The sequence below is a fragment of the Spea bombifrons genome, chromosome 4, assembly GCF_027358695.1.
Source record: "Spea bombifrons isolate aSpeBom1 chromosome 4, aSpeBom1.2.pri, whole genome shotgun sequence".
In the NCBI taxonomy this organism is placed as follows: Eukaryota; Metazoa; Chordata; class Amphibia; order Anura; family Pelobatidae; genus Spea; species Spea bombifrons.
The window spans coordinates 38,130,024-38,150,985 of NC_071090.1; the positions used below are offsets into that span (position 1 = coordinate 38,130,024).

General features: G+C 38.9%; 1 protein-coding gene across 2 annotated transcripts; it reads right to left on the minus strand.

Moving 5' to 3' along the window:
• Nucleotides 1–4,375: 4,375 nt before the first annotated feature.
• On the minus strand, nucleotides 4,376–20,836 carry CDC25C (cell division cycle 25C). Of its 2 annotated transcripts, XM_053464405.1 has the most exons (17): nucleotides 20,703–20,836; nucleotides 16,433–16,645; nucleotides 15,838–15,929; nucleotides 15,168–15,213; nucleotides 13,447–13,476; nucleotides 10,706–10,739; nucleotides 10,524–10,598; nucleotides 10,345–10,434; nucleotides 9,788–9,940; nucleotides 8,829–8,918; nucleotides 8,128–8,310; nucleotides 7,815–7,916; nucleotides 7,639–7,701; nucleotides 7,450–7,548; nucleotides 7,095–7,228; nucleotides 6,128–6,239; nucleotides 4,376–5,406 (listed from the first exon to the last, which is right to left on the minus strand). In XM_053464405.1, the coding sequence occupies exons 2-17, from the start codon at nucleotides 16,612–16,614 to the stop codon at nucleotides 5,266–5,268; spliced, it is 1,626 nt and encodes a 541-aa protein (XP_053320380.1). In that variant the 5' UTR covers nucleotides 16,615–16,645; nucleotides 20,703–20,836; the 3' UTR covers nucleotides 4,376–5,265. The 2 variants fall into 2 exon arrangements, with proteins under 2 accessions (XP_053320380.1, XP_053320379.1); XM_053464404.1 differs by lacking the exons at nucleotides 13,447–13,476; nucleotides 15,168–15,213; nucleotides 15,838–15,929; nucleotides 16,433–16,645; nucleotides 20,703–20,836 and adding an exon at nucleotides 11,672–11,819.
• Nucleotides 20,837–20,962: the final 126 nt, after the last annotated feature.

The following is a 20,962-nucleotide window of genomic DNA, read 5'->3' on the forward strand; positions in this document are numbered from 1 at the left end:
AGCAGCCTTTCCCGTTAGTCCTCCCCTTTCCACTTGCTGTGGGGTAGAAGAGCATGTTTTGATGGAGCTCACAGATAGTCTGACGCCTGCAGGAACAGCAGCTGCTAAAAGGTTTGTTGTGGTACATTGCACTTAGTAATAAGATTGGAACCACATTGCAGAAAACAAGATTTCTCTGCCTTTTTCACAAATTAAAATATTGATTTTTTGGATCCCTCTACTTAGCAGCTTATTTTTTTGTACAAAGCCAAATGGAAAAAAATAGGTATTCCTTGGAATAGAGGATTAGTTTCAGGTTACTGAGTATTTACTTTAACAAAATGAATGCTTCCATTACTTTTTGTTCATGGGGTTCAAATTGCACTCATGCCTCAAGCTATCAAAAAAATGCCAATTTATCAAATGTGTTTTAAGTTTTATAAAATAAATCCTGAATTGGATACCGTGAACCTGCTTATACTAGCCTGTCCTAAAAGACTTAAAAATGTAACAAAAATGCAGACATGTTATTAAAATAACCTAAAACTGTCTCACCCAGTAAAAAAAAACCCAAATAAAATAGACAGGGTTTTTATGCTCTGTTGCTTAATGTAAATATGTTTTATGTGACCAAGCGGTAAGCTGCAGAGCATGACCTGGAACTTCCATAATTATTAACAACATACTTAGCCCCAAATAAAATACTAGCTCGGTGAACCAAACTGGCAACAAGATTTAGTTTACATAACCTACAGAAAGTTTTTTTTTCTTTTAGAACATTCCATCCCATTTTACATTGTCCTTTTATAATCTTTTCATGCATATCCTTATTACTTGCAGAAAAGAGGTGAGCATGTACCTAAAAAAGGCAGAGTTAGAAGAGGATAGTGGGTAGGATAGGTTAAACATAGAAGATAGAGGGAGAAACTAACACTACGGCTAAAAGTACTGTCCCAATCGTCCAGCAATTAACTCAGCAATATATTCTGGCCTACAGCTGAAAGTCTAGAGGGGTGGCAGGCATACCTAGGAACTTCTCAGGGTAGACTACCCAGAGCTCTCCCTCTTCTGGGGAAATAATTTTGTGAAGGAGTAGGGTTAGCAGTATGGGTTTGGTGCAGGGTTGGGGATATCTGCGTGTAGGAGCTTGGCTAGCCACAGGTAGCCAGGGATGAGTTGGTGGGGAGAAGACATGATCAAAGGTCGTTCCCCTGCTTGGAGGAAGAAGTAATTCAACAGGGTGACCAGAGACCAGATGAAGCTGGGCTTCACCCAAACACTTCATGTCAAACCTGGAGGTATAGTGGCAGCCCATGTGCCACATTATGAAGTCCTCTTCTGTTGTGCCTCTAGGACAATAGTCCCAATAAATACAGTACTGTTCCCTAACTAGTGATGACACTTTTTAACAAACCAGCCAACCATGCCATAGTATTCCACGGTAAAATGTTACAGAGAATAGAGTTTATCATCCTACACAACAGAGAACACAGTGTCATACTGTGGAGCCACCTGTGAATATGTCCATGCTTATCTTTCCATGTAGAAAACGAACTTCACATTACAAGCACCTGTGCCCAGAGGATTACAGCTAACTTAATTAACAAGGGCAACCTTTCAATTTCTTCCCAATTTAATTAGGTAAATAAGAACGAGACAGAGGCAAACAGTGATTGGAGATAGCACATGGTGTGGTCTGCACACAGCCTCATATTTCACCGGCCTTATCAGCAGCATATAGATCAGCTGTATCTATAGACAGCGCTCTGTATATACAGGCACCTTCCCCACCTGCCACTGTTTTTACACATAGCACTCTGTAGACTCTCCTGCTGGGAAATCAGTGCTCCTAATTAGTATAGGCAGAGCGGTACTGAGTACATGATGGTGTTTTGGGCCTTAAAATAATGTAGTGTAACCAGATGGCTCCTTTAACAAGCGATGCTTGAATGAAAAGTGAATCGTGCATGAAAAATGAATCAAGCAGGGCATTAGTGATTCTAATGCAGCCAATGAATGTATTTGTATGTGTGTATATATGTATGTTTATACAGTATATATATATATATATATATATATATAAAATCATATATATATATATATAAAATCATATATATATATATATATATAATCATATATATATATATATATATAATCATATATATATATACTAGTTTTTATCACCGTTGCGTTACTTTTAAGAGTGACGCGCTATTCTGATTGCGATAGTAGCACTTATGAATAAAATATGATAGTAATCACGAAGCAGTGCGATAAATTAGATGCTTTTTTTGTTTAGCAAATCTGTTTTGGATTGATGTTGTGTCCCTTGAGACACAGCTAAAACAGAATATATTTGGCTGGTAGCCGTCCAAACAGCCAGAAAATTGTTCTTGAGGCTTGTAAGGAGGAAAAGAAAAATATAATATATGTGCTTAATGTGAAACTGTCACATCTTGTAGCATAACTAATTTATTAAAACTACATATAGCTTACCATTTTTGTTTGTCAATCTGTGCATTTGTTTTGGAGGAAGAGAGAGGAAGATTTTATGGGGAGGAATAATCATGCAGATCCAAGGTTGTTCCTACAGAATACACAGTGATGTATTTATTTAGCTCAAGCCTAAGGGAGCAACTATACTGCCCCTTTCACTAGACCAACATTTTGGAGTGTCCCATTACTCGTGTTTCCCATATGATTTTAGCAGGGTGCCAAAATGTGACATCATAATAAGGTGATTGACGAATCAAACAGAAATAATGACTATGCGCCAATTATTTCTGTTGATTGATTGCGGTCACCTAAACAAAACTTTTACACGTATATAAATTACATGAAACACATTCATCAATCCTATGTAATAGCCCAACCTAGGCCATTGTTAATCAGTTACTGGATGAAAGATGATGGATTGGTCAAGTTTGAAGTAAACTCCCAGTCCCTTTTGACTTGCAGTTTGTATACCTTAAGTGTTAGGGGGTTACACAGCAGTTCAGCACTTAGGTGCAAGTTAATGATTTCCTAGCCAAAGAGGTCAGATATACCCAACACAACCCAGCTAAGATACAGCTTAAAACACCATGTTTAATGTGGATGTTAGAAATATGGACCATGACTGTTAAATAGGTAATTACCCTCACTAAAGAAAAACGCATGTTAAAATAAGCTGAGCTCATTAATGTACATTCTTCAACAACAAAAAAGGGTCTAACCTGTGGTAGAACCCACTGCTGCCCTTCTCCTCTGTGGTCCAATGATTCTTGCCGCTGATTGGCAGCTTTAAGCAAACCTCCACCAAAGATCAGGGAAGAGGACATCACCAAAAGCATCAAGTGAGGGCACTATGGCAGCGATTGCAGTGGCGTCCTCTCCCTGATCTTCTAATCCAACATGCGGAAGCAGTCAGCAGAGAAGTTAGGGAAACTGAGAACAGAGAGAATGAACAAGAATGACAGTGTTAAAAAGAGTGAATGTGGACCCATGAATCTCGGTCAAACATTCTTAGCTTTTTGCGGTTTTCGTCCAATTTGTAGAGGGACTGGCCTCGTTTGAGGGCTTTGCACGGATCACCACATTTATCAAAATGTGGTTAATTTGCAACTTGTATGAATCCGAATGCACAAGTCTGATATATTATATATCCGCTTTAACTGCTTGTTTGGACTGGCCTCTCCTTGCCTTTTGTTTCTATTAGTTCTACATGGCCATGTAACGTATTACCTGTTATTTGCTATTAGAGTTTTGCACAGTGCTGTGGACCATGGCGGTGTTGCATAAATAATAACGGTGTAGTTCACTCGGCGGCCTGGGGAATTAATTCAGGTTTGTATGACAACACTGCCACCTAGTGGTTGATGGGCCTACTGATCATTTAAATGGCTATATTATAATGCTCCAAGCACAGACAGTTTAAGCTGGTCTTTTTATTATATTCAGATAAATCCTAATGTTCACATTGTTTAATTTAGGCCATTGTTCATTTACCAAGACACAAGGCTAGAAAAATACTATGAAAAAGTCATGTAAATACCCTATGTCTGCTTCCTTTGAGGTTAAATGCCAATACACTGGAGAACACTACATGTGTTCAATGTATCTCCAACATTACCTTAGTTAGTTACTTTAGCTCTTATAAAGAGAACAGGTTGGAGAAAGCCAAAATATCAACCTGGCTTCTTCTTGGAATGCTATCTATCTTATTATATACTTCTGTATTAATATGATAATATATATATATATATATATATATATATATATATATATATATATATATATATATATATATATATATATATGTACATATATAGTAGTCTTTATAGTAAGGTCTATGATCCATACTGCATGCAACACAACAACAGTCTCTGTATCTCACAGTAAATGACAGTAGGCAGAATACTTCAAAACGTAATTCATTTAATTCAGTTATTGATGCCAGTTTGATAGCTCTGAAACCAAGAGGACACACTATTTTTTTGTTAAGCTCCTTCATGTTTGGCATAAGGAAGGAAAAAGAAAACTAAACAAATAGGACTGCCAGTCAAAATGTTTACTTACATATATAAAAGGACTGCGCATACATTTGATATTATACCACAAAGATAGCACCACCTAGTGGATACATTTGTACATTAATTTATACAAGCCAAACAAATCTAAAAAGTCACTCGGAAAATGTTCTGAATGCCCAGTTTAATTGAATTGTGACTATTTTCAATTTGATTTTAAAAGCACTTCTGTGGTCGTCTTGAGAGTCGTCCATATTAGTGTGTTTTCTTCCAGGTACATAGAGCTCTTAAGGGGCATTTATCCCCTAAAGGCCAAGTTGGCCTAAGATTAGCCAAATGTGACAATTACAGAGAACTGGATTATTCTCCAAAAACCTTTTAAAGTCCAGCTTGTCCTTGCTTTGATGGGAAAGCCATCCGAGTTACCATCTAAGGGCGCTGAGAATTTGCTCTGGCTGATTTAACACAGGTTAAAACCGAGAAGACTACATTGTTTAAACACAGCAGGCAGTGTTTATCGGAAGATTACCTTAATAGTCCTATATAAAAAAGGATACATTGATGCACATCCTTTCACACTTTTTAGATTGTAGTACAATTACTAAAATTCACAGTTACAATGGCACAGGTGACGTAAAAAAAATCCACTATTATGTATAGATATATAGAAATGCCCAATATTTTCTTAAGACACTTTTAATATGTTTACATGGGTAACATCCATCTTTCCCATTGCACATGTACATTGCTTTATCTCAGAAAGTGAGAAACACTCGCACTAAAGCTTCATCAAACGTGCAATCTGGTCCTTCCTCCTGCGATCTCCAGCCCACGACTTGCTCTTTGTGCGAAACTTTAGCAGCTCCTCGCGATAATCCTCATGATGCATTGGGCAGTAACTCTGCGGCTCACACAGCTCCTGTAGATGAGTCAAACAGACTGAGTAATGCCCATCACAACAAAAAACATGCAAATATTGGCACAATCTAGGATAGGATTTTTCACAATTTTTATTATTCACTGCACTGTAATCAATTCTTTGCTTAAGCAATTCCTTTCAATGTAGATATAAGCACGCTCCTCTCAACTAGTCTGTATGTAGTCTCAATTTTGTATGTGTTGTAAAAACTGAAAGCCTTACGTTCAGGGTGGCATTATGTCAGTGATATATTGAAGTTGGGTAATGCCCAGCTTTTTCAGAGATCAGAGGTCTTCCTTGTAACCAGTCCAAACTAAAATTCTGATACACTCTTGCCATAAGTTTCTTGATTGTACGGCATGGTTCATCTTCTGTATATACGCATGCACACATGTACAGCAAGCACATACATGCAACAAGGAAGGGCGAGTTGAATATGGGAGAAAGGAAAACACACAAATGCTACTAGCATTTGAAGCATATCCAAACTAACTTATGATGTCATTGATTACAAATATTGATGGATCAGTGGTGAGCAGTTGTTTGGTCCATAAGCACTTCTTGTATCAAGGTGCATCACAGAAATGTGGAACATAGCTTCTAGGTGCCATTCTGGAGTGCTTTGACCTTTAATATGTAAGACTGTAGCAACAGTATCCCTTTATTTCCATAGTTTTGGTTTTATTTAAACATTAGGTTCAATTTTGTAAAGTGAAAATACCGTGTACTCCGGAAAAAAGTCTTTGTATCCTCCTTTGAGTAGGTAAAGCTCTGGGTAATGGAGACACGGGTACTCGTTCCTAGCTCGATCTTCTTCTCTTAATAATCGACACCTATTATAAGAGTTAAAGTAATATAATGAAGCCAGATTCCCCCCTAGAGAATGCATAAAACAATTAGAAGGGCCTAACATATGGCTTCTAGAAGAGAACTGAAAAATAAAAACCTTTGCCTCAAAAAGTTATCGCCCCACATCGAATACCCTTGCCTTGCGTTAAAGGAAAGACCGTGTTGATGCACGCTTAGGCTTATTAGAGATCATTGGACATCCATGACAGATTTTAGGTCAGCTCAAATATGCTAAGCTGTGGGCAAGCAGTCAGACCCTGCCATATTACACCAGTTAATATTAAATAAAAGCCACAGCAACACATAGAAAGTATACATTGTGTACATGTGCACGATAAAAAACTACTTTGATCAGCATGAACACCTCCACTAAGAATGCAGCCATTCCCTATACCTATGTACACTATAGACCAGGGGTGAACAACTAAACTCCTCGATGGCAGCAAACAGGCCAGGAATTGTGAAAACAAGTCATTTAGGGAATTATTGAGATGCCTCAGACTTGGATATCTAAAAGCGTTGGCCTGCTCACAGCCCTTCATTACTGGACTGTACCCATGCTCCCCATTGGTTTCTCTGTCACAGGCAACGGGGCTGCTCATTAATCACTGAACCCAGCCCATGCGTACATGCCGTCACAGCCGATGCATGCAGATACCTGACATGCTTGACATCAGGTGGCAGCTATGGGTTACAAAGTGGTTGTTAGCAAGCATGTAATATTTATACACGCTCTTAAGCACAATGAGTATACTGTATGCCAAACAAAGTCTGGCATTAGATTACATGGTACTTTCCACGAGGCATTTTTTTCCATAAGCCTGCTTGTTCATACTTACATTTTTGGACCCCTTTCAGAAGAGAATTCACAGTGAAACACTATTATAATGCGTTTCTGCACAATGGTTGGCACCAGAGGCTGCTTTAGGAAGAAATCCACCATTTCCTCCTGTCGGTGCAGGTTTAAGGCACCCTATAAAACAAAGTGGAAAAGGTTGAAGAGCTACAGGCAACTTAATAGGATTATACGCAAAATGAAGTGTCTACAAGCTATAAGGTTAGGAGGTATAGGGTATAAAATAATAATAATAATAATAATAATATATATATATATATATATATATATATATATATATATATATATATATATATATATATATATATATATATATATATATATATATATATCCTCACCGTGATGTGTCCGCCTTCATATTCATAAGGATAACGACAGTCAATGATAAAAAACTTCTCCACAAGACTGCTGAACTCTCCATGAATTAAAGCCACCAACTAGACATGAAACGAAAGATGTTAGACTGTGTTAGATGTTAAGCATCGACTTGGTCAGACATACACTTTTGTAATAAAGGTGCTACTCACAGTCTCCGCCGTGATGTATCTGAGGTCCTGGTGCCTTCCAGTTACTGTAGGCAAAGCGTATACCTGCGGATCACAGCACAAGTGTTTCATTCTTTCAATCAAGCAAAACCACCCAAAACAAACACGGGAACCTGCCCAGTACTGGCAGCTTATTTAATAATAACAAAAAAAATCACCTTTGAAAAATCTCCTATCAATTGCCTGTGGCTATAATCCTCATCTAAAACTTTACTAATATCCACATCACAGAGAGAAAGCGTTTTCTTCAGAGATGGACCCTGCAAAAGAGGACAGTTAATTAGCATAGATTAATCAAGTAGCAAAGACAAATGCCCCCCCCCCAAATATAGCTTTTTAATCATTATTAAACGGTCACTAAACATGAACTTTTGTGATACGTGTGCAACACAAATCAATGTTTGATCTATAACTTTCATTATTCTCAATGAATCCTGGGCTGAAGAACTATGCTCGATGATCTCTTCTCACCCGTCTCCTCGATCGGCTGTCCTCTTCTTCCTCTTCCTGTACCGTGCCGTTTGCGCTACGTCTTCTTTTTATCCTAACAGGGGTTTCGTTATCCAGCGGTCTCACTGTCCGCTTTAGCATGGGCCGGTCTAGTTTCTCCGGCATAGACGGTGAGCGGTAAAGCCGGCTTCTGTTCATAGAAACCTAAAAAAAAAAAAGGAAAAGTTGGTGTTAAGATAAATGACCGCTCTGCAACAAATTGATACAAAATGAAAAGTAACATTTAAAAATAACTAATTTCATGTGAAACTCAGGTAAAGGTAAGATTTTATGTTTTAATCACTTGCACACATTTAATAATTCAATTACAAAATGTAAAAAATCAACTATGGCTATTTTTGCATTCACTTCATATCACAGAACACAATGATGTTCACAGTTTTGGGTTCTTTCATATATTTTTAGAAACTAAAAACTTTTAAACAGGGTTCTAAGATCGGAACTCTTCTACATGGAGAACCTTGTCCCGGTCATAATCTTGAATCTGTTCGTACGCTGGACCCATTATCAATCAAAATATTACACTACACAAGGCTGTAGTTAACAGTTAATGTGATTAGCTAGCTTGGGCTAGCTGTTATTTTACGATGATGTATAAGTGTAAGAAATGATTATGTGCATGCCCAACACGTCAAACACTGAAGATCACTAAATTCCCTTACATTACTGATTTCCACATCCTGATTCAAGAAAGGTCCAGACAGGAGGGCAGCCATGCTGGAGGATAAGTTGCCAGCTGCCGTCGAGGGATTCTGTAGCAAAAAAAAAAAAAGCCAACATTAGTAGAACTGTACAAGGAAAGCCATGGTCTTCCAGTTCAAATTATATATACACACACACACACACACTATTTATAATTACTTGGGACCGAGACAATCGTTGCCACACTGGGGCAGATCCAATGATTTTTAATGACAAGCATATCTGCTAGTATTTAATATTTACTAAACATCCCTCGCAGGAGAAATAGTGGCAGCATATAAAAAAAGAATAAGATGGATAAAATTACAAGCACTCAGACCCAAACCTGCAATTCATGCTTTTGATGATCACAAGGCTTTAGTACTATAATTTGGCCAAAGCAAGTACATCTCTGTCATGTCAAGGCACTTGTCATTGGTGTCAACGTTGGCTACTTTTCATGTTGCTGCTGCCTGAAAATAGCAACTGAGAGTAGACATTGTGTACTTTTTATGAAGACTCGGAGGCTGGAGGAGAAAACGCACCGCCTCTTCTTTTCCTCTGTGCTCCATATTAAGGGTTAAATGGGTATCTAAAACCTGCCCTCTTCCTTACTAGGGGTATTTGACACTTTATAGTATGACACCTCTCATGGGGTATCTGCTTTGGCCAAAACACAGAACTAAAACCTGCATTTGTAGGCTTAGATTTGAGCACCGACAATTTGTCCTTCTTTGTTGTTGTTTTTTTTTTGTTTGTTTGTTTGTTTTTTTTTATTAGGAATAAGGAAAGACACAAATATGTAATTTTTTTTCTCCAAACTTTACAAAGTTTTAAACATTAGGAAACCTTTATGGGCAAAGCAGTTAGCATGCCAGGGTTGGCACATCACTAACACAGAGCAAACGAGTTAGGTTTGGCACAATTGAAACCTCCTCACCTCCATCTCATCTTCATCCACACAGAAAAATTCAGAGAAGCCATCAAGGTTTTGGGCTTTGTTTTCTGGTACCTCACCCACACATGTTGGAACAGCGCTTATAGGAGAACCGAGCACGTCTATCTCACAGTCCTCCTCTAAAGATACGTCACTCTGCAGAGATACACGAGTCAGATCTGCTTCCGATACCCATTGTTAAATATAATATAACAGAACTAACCGTTTAGGATATTCAACGTAGTTTTCGTTCAGTAACAGATATGTATTATTAAATATTACTCGATTGTCTAAGCATTAAAGTAAGAAATATACATTTATTATCGCTGGGTTTGGAAAAGGTCAGATCCACTACAAAAACACTGATAAGAAGCAAGAAGATCACAACTACATGTGATCAGACTGGTAAGAATAGATGGTCATATGTGTGATTTATGCAGTTGATGTCAAAAGAACAGTGAAATCAACAGAAGATTAAAGCCACAGGTATCCTCAAATATATATAGAATACAAATGAGAACTGATCTTCATCAGGCCTCACTAAGTAAGGCTGTACCCACCTTCGCCCCAAATGTTGGGGATAGCTGTGTATTGGGGGGTTTCCTCTCAATGGACCTGGCACTACCTGGATTTTTAAACGGTTCACACTCCTATAGACATCATAAGACAAAAGAGAAATGATTATTCAGGTATCACGGATGATGGACAACCTGTTCCCAGGGTGATTTCCTTAACTCACATTTTCCTTATTACAACCATCTCTGTGTCCACCAGAACTCTTCTTGAAACTTGGGGTGCTGCAAAGTAGTCGGGGCTGAAAAAAATGGAAGGCCGGAATTGTTTAGCAGGTAAACAAATATAGAACCATTGTGTATGAAATGCATGCAAAAAAAAGAACAGTCTGGCAAGGCATTCTCTTACCAGTGCAATGTTTAGGTTTCCTCTAGGATACTTTCTGCAAAACAAGAAAATAAACTGTTTAACAACAACTTAGAATCAATTAATTAACAAATGTAGCTACTCCTGGCACAGAAACGGTGCGATGGGTGAGTAAGCGATGTGCCTCTAGCCAATTAAAATGTTCTATACCAAGAATAGCATCCTCTGCCTCGGAGCTGCGTGGGATGGGGTAGATCTGGAATAAGTAGAAGCACAGTAGGGAACACACATATACCAGAAACCATCTATAAGAAGCCATTGTGGATTTTCTTCAATAAATACAACAAATACCACAAAGATTACTAAATTATAATGCCATTATAGTTTACAAAAAAATCCTAGAAAAACAAGGTAAAATAAAGTACTGAATGAGATCCTGAGAATATTTGTGATATCCATGGTCAAATGATACATAATTATCCTACTCCAAGGGCAAAACTATTGGGACACTTGACCATTGGACTTTTATGACATTGCATTCCGAATACATAGATGTTAATAAATAGTTGGTTCCCCCTATTGCAGCTGTAACAGCTTCCACTCTTCTGGGAAGGCTTTCCAGAAGACCTTGGAGGGTTTCCGTGGGAATTTTTATCCAGTCATCCAGTAGTGTGTTCGTCAGGTCAGGCACGGACGCTGGATGAGGAGGTTCGCACTCTCCGTTCCAGTTCATCCCCATCCCAAAGGTGTTTGATGGGGTTGAGGTCAGAGCTCTGTGAGGGCCACTCAAGTTCTTCCACACTAAACTCATCCAACCATGTCTTTATGGACCTTGCATTAGGCACTGGAGAACAGTCCTGCTGAAATAGAAAAAAGGCCTTCCCTAAACTGTTCCCACAAAGTTGGAAGCATAGCATTGTCCAAAATGTCTTGGTATGCTGAAGCATTAAGATTTCCCTTCCCTGGAAGTAAGGGGCCTAGCCCAAACCCTGAAAAACAGCCCCATACCTCCACCAAAGTTTGCAGTAGGCACAGTGCATTCCATTAGGTAGCGTTCTCCTGGAATCCACCAAACCCAGATTTGTCCATCGGACTTCCAGATGGTGAAGCTTGATTGATCACTCCAAGGTACTCATTTTCACTGCTCCTGAGTCCAGCGGTGGTGTGCTTAACACCACTTCAGACGACGCTTGGTATTATGTATAGTGATCTTCGGATTGTGTGGAGCAGCTCAGCCATGGAAACCCATTTCATGAAGCTCCTGACACACACAGTACTTGTGCTGATGTTACTTCCAGAGACAGTTTGGAACTCTGTAGTGAGAGGTGCTACAGAGGACAGATCATTATTACGCACTACACACTTAAGCACTCGGCAGCCCTGCTCTGTAAGTGTGCGTGGTTTACCACTTTGTGGCTGAGCTGTTCCACTTCACAATAATAGCACGGTGGGCGGTGGCAGATCTTCCAGGGCAGAAATTGTCACGAAATTACTTGTGGCAAAGGGGTCATCCTATGACACTGACATGTTCAAAGTCACTTGGCACAGGAGCATCTGCTAGGTAGGCACCTTCCCTATTGGTCACTACAGCCACACCCATGGATATCCATATATGGTAGGGAGGGTAGCTCCCCTTTTGATTGGTCCCTAAGTTAAAGGGACGTGGGCTGCCCTGACCACACCCCCTGCACTGTGATTGGTTGCTCCCTGTTCTAGCCCTCTCCTGATTGGTGCCAATTGAAGTGTTTAAGCTAATGTATTTATGTATTGTTCACCCTGGTCTCATGTATAAAGTTGGTGTTTGGTGTACAATAAAGCAGATTCTTACTTGTTCAAGCCTAAGACTGTGTCTGTGTCTGATTTGGGGACAAGGGACACTTCATCGTGGAGTGTAACTACTTGGTTACTGGAAGTCTGGAGTATACCGAGGGGACCATAGGAGATCGCTGGAAGTGTGTATGTGTGTGTGTGTGTGTTTTTGTTCTCAGGTATTCACTTATCTTGTTTTTTTTTATCAATAATTAAAAGCACATGCTTTTATTCCATAATTTGTGAAGGTATAATTTAAGCTACAGATAGTTTTATTGTTATAGCTGCTGTTTTATAATTCACATTTAGACATACGGTGCAGCTCTTGGGGATAACAAACATCAAAAGGTCAGACACAGTAAATACTGCCAAAGATGCATTGAGGCTATTGATTTCTGTCACTACAAAGTAGAAAATCCAGTAACATGGGTTTAAAGGTTTCTTCACGTTAACATCCGCCACCTTTTACATAATCCTGTCTGGCAGACTGCATGTCATTCATAAAAATATTCCTATCTGAATATAACGGAGGGCTGTACAGAGTATAGTTAATAGGAAAAGCTTATTTGCGGTCTGAATTCACGTGGGAGATTCCTCGACCAGAAAAGACGTCTGGCAGAAGAATACCAATGTTTCCCCATTGACTGCAAAAATTAAAATGAGATGCCACCAGTGATAAAGGCTAAAACAGGGAGAGAGTCTGGTCCCTTCAAGAGATTTAAATTATTTTCTAAAGAAGCGTGGTTTTATCACTGGTCTGGATCACTGATACACACCACCTGGCTAAGCATGATGGGATTTCTTTCCCACTGTCAGATTAAAAAAAAAAAAAAAGAAAAAGAAAAAATGAACACTACACACTAGGGAATAATGCTTAAAAACTTTTTAACACAAGAATTGGAAATTCATTGTAAGAGAACACAAACTGTCATATTTAGGTTTTTTGATCAAGGAAATGGTTACATTTGACTTACTTGGGTTTCTTTACAGGTTCTGGAGTAAACCTGTCAAACAGAAGACATGTTAAACAAGCAAGATCATGGCTACATTTGAAAATTCTTAATGAACCTCGGGAACCACATACACTTCTTAAACATGGAAAAGCCTCTTAAACTCCCAATAGTCCAATATCCCTAAATGTTTGCGAAGTGGACTGCTAATCTTACAGACTTTGGCAACTTATAGTTCCCCAGCTGTCTCTCTGATGGAGACAGTGAAGTCACACGTGAAGAATGCCTTGGGATAATGTATACATAAGTCCCCACCTCCCCAAGTATTATGTTCTCCTGTTATAAAATTACCTGTAATTCTATAAACCGATGTATACGTTGCACTAGTTGGTGGCCACTTTATCAGGAGCAGATCACAAAAGGTGAGATAGAGGATAGGAACAGCAGAGTTGCATTTGTAGTGGTACATCAGCATTCTTGGCTTAGGCGTTAATGTATTTTTTTGTAGCTTAAATAATCATTAATAACCAACACTATCTATTCATAATTAATCCCTTCACTACAGGATTTTTTTAGTACCCTACATAGTGTATGTTTTTGACATTTTTACCATATGTTGGATTAATCAAGGTCCCCCTTTTCCATGTTTTCTGTATCCACACACATTATACATCCTTTTCTTCAGGAACAAAACATGGCTTTCATTCGAAACCACGAAAACATGCAAAAATGAATAAGTGTTTGTATGTAAATACCTAGAAGTTTTTTTGCAAAAAAAAAAAAACATCCCCTGATTACAGACATACCCCACATACATTTTTTTTGTTCTAGAGAGCCACATTTAGGGTAGTACTTCTGAATTAAGGAGTTTGGGGGTAGTGAGGGTCGGGGGAGTTATGTTTTTTACATGTAGTGCTAGGAAATGTCAGGGCTTTTTGAATATGTATTTAGTTTTTATTTTTTCCACTGTTGTCAGTGGATAGAGAGGTTTTAGGCATCTTTTGCATGCCAGTTTTTCCCTCTGTTCTCTCCAATGTCCCCTAAACCCATCACACCGTGATCAACAAGCAAGGCTTCATAGACATGCTTGCGATTGGCCAGCAAGGGGAGCAGTCACAGATCCCAGCAGTGTGTAGACAGACCCTGCTGTGTCTCTGTTGTCCTCCAGTGACCTTCTGGTGGGTGTCAGGAATGATGCTCCCTGAAGGGAATGGCCGATTGGCGGGGGAAGTCCAGTCCCAATCTCCTGTGTAGTGGCAGGGAGGTGTCCTTGCTGCTGCAACAAAGTCAGTATGTACTGTCTAGGTACAGCTTTTATAGGATGTACCAGTATGTCCATATAGTCTTGGGGGGTTAACTCTTACAGGGCCAGGGAATTGCCAGTATGAGTTATATTTAATGTCCTTGAGGTCCCTACTCGGGTGGAGGGTGCTGCCCTCCCCCATGGTCGGACTATTCGTTCCAGTGTTTGACTTGCAATCAGTGGCAGAATAGTGCTCCATCTGAAATCAATGGGAGAATTTTCAACACATGCGCAGGGGATCTGAACAGACCCCCGCAGAGTTCCAAGCCAGCTCTGGAGCAGAGTATATCACGTGCACCGAGATCTGTTCAACTGAACACATCTCCAGAACAAAATTTGGCAAATGCTTATGGGGTGGATTCTGCAGAATGTCCCTTTAATTCCTCTTCCAACCTTATCTCCCCAAAATATCACAGCGTAATAAAGTGGTCTAACTACTTACAAGTTATCAATGGGGATACAGCGGGACCTTGGAGAATCCACCTTTTCTGTAGACAAAGAAAACCCAAGATTAATATTAAATATTGCTCACTGATTAAAAAAACAAAAAGCCCACAAAATTATAAAATAGTTCTAAAGAAAATATAGCCTCTTCTGTTTGTATTGTACTAAGGTAACTCTCCGAAGAGTAGCCTTCTCTACATCAGCAGTTATGCACTTTTTAGTAAACAAGTTTTGTATGAAAAGGTAGAAAAGTTCCCAATATAGTAGAATATTTTTGTTGACATATTCCTCTTATCAGAGTATTAGCGGAAGGGCTATGAGGGCATGAAACAGCCTCACCTGGCCAAATTATTTGAATAAACTGGCTTCCACCTCCTACATTTTAGGGCCGTTAACACTTTCAATACGAAGTAGATTGTCTTTAGACTTTAACCGTAGTAGATACCAGGAACATGTTTTATTGTTTATTATTAGCCTTGTAATTGACTTATTCAACAACCAGCATAGAAACGTGCACATGACTGGTTGGGTAATTCCATACCGACTAAGGGTTTAGATACAAAATACTTCAAAACTAATAATGAAATACCCAAAAGAATAAGTTAATTAAAGAAAAACAAGGCCCATAGTGAATTTGGGACAATTAAAAGCTCAGAGGTCTATCTTGCCTGTTGCCAGCCTATCAGGAGAATCCAAAGCCTGAAGGCCGAGGTCATCACAGCTCAGATTAGACAGGTCCAGACAGCGTTTGGGGGTTTCACTGCAAAGAAATATCGGGACAAAGGAAGAGCGAGAAAACACAATCAAAAACCCTATACATAGCCTGGTGTCCGGATTATTAAGGAATTGCCCTTAATTTATTAATACCTATTACGCCAAACAGCGCGGAGTGATTCACTAAGGACTGTTTAAAGCTTGGCGAAATTCAGCGAAACAACACACTCTTACACTAATTTCTTCTTAGAAACATAGAATTTGTCGGCAGACAAACATTTAGCTCATCCAGTCTGCCCATTAAGGCACTGTGCATAATTTAATAATTGTAAATATTTGTACAAGACTTGGTTAAATTGCTGCCCAATCCGCTCTATTTGGGACTGCATTGTAGAAACAGGTTTTGAGTCAACAAATTCCAAAACATAATTCCTCTTGATCTATACAATGTTTTGTACTGTATTGACACTAAACTAATAGCCGATATCACTTATATCACTAATTATTGACAATCGGTGTCCTCAATTTTCATTCATATGTGATAGTTACCCAGTAAACGTGGTCAGGTTACTGAAGCCAGTGGCAAGGTCAGTAATCGGTGTCAACGGCTGCTCTGGAGAGAAAATAACAGACGAGTCCTTTTCTCTTAGCAAGTTTAGTATCATGCGACAGTTTGTGCGTAAATTAAGACTCGTAGAGGTCCCATCCGATAAGGAGTGTGACTCTGCCATGGCTTCAACCTCTTGGAAGCGTCAGCATAACCTAGAAAACAGATCATCAAAATGAACTCACCCTACCGCTGAATCAGTGAAAAGTTACACAAAATAATATAGGGCAAGGAAAAAAGATAACATGCCGCAAAAAAGGTAAAATTACACATTATTATCTTACCATGGTAATGTATTCATTACCCCGAGAAGGAAACCACAATGGAGTTTGACCATAGCGGCTTTACAATACCCAGTAATGCCAAACAGAAGCCCCTTCCAGCACAGACCGACAGCACGTAAAGCTTGTGTATAACACATCCAAAGAAAATATTTAGGCGGATTATGGTATTTCTTACGGGGAACTATGCAATAAACTGTTTATTTAATGGCCCCTGGTTCTCAGAGGTCAGAGCAGTTTTTCCGTCACAGAAGTCTGCTTTCTTTCCTAAATTTGTTTAATGGAAGAGCCGGTCTCTTCAAGCCTCACTCGTACTGGAAGCAAGTGTTTGCTTTCATTTAAAGGACACTCCGGGAATCTTTGTTTTTCCTTAATTAGGGACTTTAGCTTAAGTTAGGTTAGTCCATCACAACGTTAACAATAAGCTTTTTTAATCCTACTGCAAATATAGATGAAATAGTTTCTTCTCCAGGAACCACAAAAGACAAGTGTTTTCAGGCATTGATGATGCATCAGACTATCGAATGCTATGATGTCTTCCATGCCTATAATGTGGGACAGTTTGTGCACATCATTATTAAACACTTTTACACAATTAAAGATGGCTATTTTAAAAGGGACAATCAGGGCCGGCCCAAGGATGAAATGCTGCCTCCACTCCACCCCAAATCCATCACATCATGATTAATAAAACTTGTCATTAAGTCACATGCACACATACAATTGTATACACAGACATACGCACAGGCACACACACTAACATACCCAGACACTCATGCTAACACAACCAGACACGTTAACACACATGCTGACGCCAACACATACTCGGCACGCTCAGACACTTAAACACACACGCAGGCTGAGAAAGGTCCACCAATTCAAGATCATCTTCTACAGTTATTATTTCCCTAAACAATATTAATCTAGTGAGATCTCAAGACTTTCATCCAATGCAGGAACTCTCAAAGCGGACAATCATTTGAAGAAGAAAAAAGTCTAACTAATTCTGCGTTTAATAGAAAGTAGTTTAGACGCTTGTGATAGAGTCATTTTTATGTTGTTCAGGCTGGAGTGCAAGATAAGGGAATTGAACTACTCTAGTCTGAAGTGCAATCCAGTCTCCACAAATACTGTTACATAGACCGTCGAATGTATCTGATCCTCCACTATAGGAGAATGCATATTAAAGAACTCTTGTAAGCTGACAGGGTGTGCGCTGTAGCTGACGGAAGGCAGGTATATCATTTGGAAAAGGGGCAAAACTAAAATTTAAAAGGGACCATGTAGCTGGAGTGTCCCTTTATAGACAGGCATAATCTTAACGGTGCCATACATAAACCTCTTGTTATTTTAGATATCTGACAGATCGCTGCATATAAAAACTCCAAGCTTTTAAAGTTGGAGACCAGACTCAGAAGCTCTCTAGCTTTGGGTGTATTTTTTACAGGATCGGTCCAAAGAATAAAATATGCATCCCTTTCCTGGCATTCTTCTTCAAACGAGATCTCAGATGGCAAATGTAGTCCTAATAACATGATTTTGGACAACACAACCATGGCTACTGGAGCTACCTATAGATTATAGAGGATGTTTGCCCCTTCCTTCCTTCCCTTTTAACAAATACAGCAGGGAATAAATGTGTACTAACACAACCAAGAAATTTAAAAGAGAGAAATCAGCTGAATCACTAGTTAGCTGTAAGCTAAAGGCACCCAGTTTTTATATCCGCCAAGCTTTAAAGTATTGTAATAGGAGCCTTACGTCTTGTAATACAACTGGAGACCTTCCTAGCATTTTCTTAAATATTATCCCTCTCTTTCTTAACCAGACCCTAATGTTCAAAGATATAATCCTTCTTTCATTGATGCTTCATGACCTTTGTCCAATCATCTCATCTTTTTCTAGCATGGAGATACACCATATTGCTGCTGAAGATGTGTTCATCAAGAAGGTCTACGTTGATAAGTTCATTATATCCCCCTTGATTCACACATTTCTTAGTGTTTTCTTTGTAGGTGTATTTAAAGAAAGGGGGGCTTTATTCTTATATGGACTAAACCAAAGTTCTACTCTGAAAATATCAAGTTAACTTAAAGGTGAAGAAGTACAAAGCATAATACTTGCCACCAAGTCTAATACAATTATGACTTCCCATCAAAACGTGGCATCAACTATTTGAGCCATCACACGGATAGCGACACTACAGGGGGCCCCAAGTGTTGCATCTGATCCAACATATGGGCCCCATCGAATATCCATGTGCATTCCAGAACAAGCGAAAAGAACCATACCCGGTTCTCATTTGTATTGTTAGAAGAGATGGGTAGCATTTCTAGTAGTATTTCTTATTGCATAATGATAGGATTCATTCATGGATGGAGAAAAAAAAAAAAAAAACTAGTTGTGCAGAAATTGTGTGTTCTATTAAGAAAAAAAAACGGAGACAGGTGGATATTCAATGCGCGTACCTCTGTCCCCACGATGAATGGACATGTTAGGACATGTGTCAAGCCTACACCGCAACATGTGATGTTCATCCGTCTAAACCAGGACTTACTACCTAAGGCTATTAATGAGCTGCAAGTGTTATTGTTCATTATCACCACCTCATGTTTATTGTGAAGTGTCACCTTCATTGCTTTAGTGTTATTAGTTAATGGATTCGTCTATATGGGAGGCAGGTCCAATTATTTTAGTTTTGAAATCTATAGGTAACAACCTTAAACATTACTTAGATTTTCTATATTTAAAAAATACTATATATTTTTTCAGTATAGGTTAAACTAGTATATATATATATTCATCTATCACATAATATAACCGCACAAAAGAAAAAAGAATCCTCTAACTGGTTTTCTCAGTACATGCCAAATAATCAAAATAATTCCAACAAAATAGAACTCGAAACCCCTTTTAGTAAATGTATTAAATATATGCGTGCTTGAAGCAGCCAATCAGTGGCAGAAAAGGTGTTCCCATTGAAAGCAGTGGGACTGCCGCATGCAGCATGGGGGGGGTAAGTATATCACGTGCATGGAAAATAACTGGGAGGACCACCACCAAAAACTAAATGGACCACCCAGGTATCAAATGCATTAACTGATGGCTGGAGTTTTCCTATAGGAAGAAAAGGTTAGGGGACAATAAGAATACAATACACTTTTGAATCACCTTTGTCTCAATTTCTGCATATTGTATCCTGATTTTACATTATGATCTTACAACGTGTGCCTCTGAATATGTATAGCGTGTACATTAATATTTACCAAGCTGTGTTGCATGGGAAGAAAATAACTGAACATACACTTCTGTTTATATGCAACCCTACATACCAAAAAAAGAAAGGTATCCACATGTCGGATTTCACAAACATCTACCAAAATAATTCTTCATTACTGTCACGATAGAGAAATGACAAAACTAGCCTGTTCTGGAAGAGTTGGGTGAGCGGCTCTGCTAGCGTTAATATATATATATATATATATATATATATACATATATATATACACACATATATATAGAATCTGTTTGCAAATAAAAATCCAGATCCTAAAGACTATGCATATTGTAAAAACTATTCAGTGTGTGACGATGATAAACATTAACCCATTAACTCCTGGAATCAGGCTACGATAATACTGCTGTATAAACATAATAGTTTATTACAACCGATTGTAAGATCCCTCTTCTCCTTTTGTACCGGTTTGTTATTGCGTGTGATTTTAAATTACTATTATATCTGCTGAGGCTATGTAAATAAATGTAATGTTTTACAGCATTCCCAAGAATTTCCCTATTCTTGTCAATGTGATCCAACTAGCAGCTGAGTAGGAATGAAGATAAATGCAGTATTTTAGAGTCATTTAATATGTTCAGTCATTCACTTTGGACCAGCTGTAATTAGTAAATGTAAAATGTAATCATTTCTCACATGTGAGCTCTGTCCTCTTCTCGCCCCCGGACCTAACACTTCTTTCCCGTAGGGGGTAGGACTTGGGCAGGCTTCGATCAACATATATTGGCGCCACTTCCGTCCTCTCTCGCTCAGTTCGGAAGCTTCCTTAAAATTGAATGAAAATAGAACAAGCGGAGGAGGACTCACGGGCATTGAAATCTTCCGCCCTTGTCCAAAGCCAATCATAAAACAGTATCCGGGTCAGAAACGAAAAAGCACCAATAAAACGAAAGCCC

Excerpts from the sequence above, each read along its gene's own strand:
- CDC25C (XM_053464405.1), bottom strand. The coding sequence starts at position 16,614 with ATGGCAGAGTCACACTCCTTATCGGATGGGACCTCTACGAGTCTTAAT. Across the intron at positions 10,435-10,523 it reads ATGGTTGTAATAAGGAAAAT|GAGTGTGAACCGTTTAAAAA; the intron begins GTGAGTTAAGGA and ends TGATGTCTATAG. Across the intron at positions 6,240-7,094 it reads TCTGAAAGGGGTCCAAAAAT|GTGTCGATTATTAAGAGAAG; the intron begins GTAAGTATGAAC and ends CTCTTATAATAG.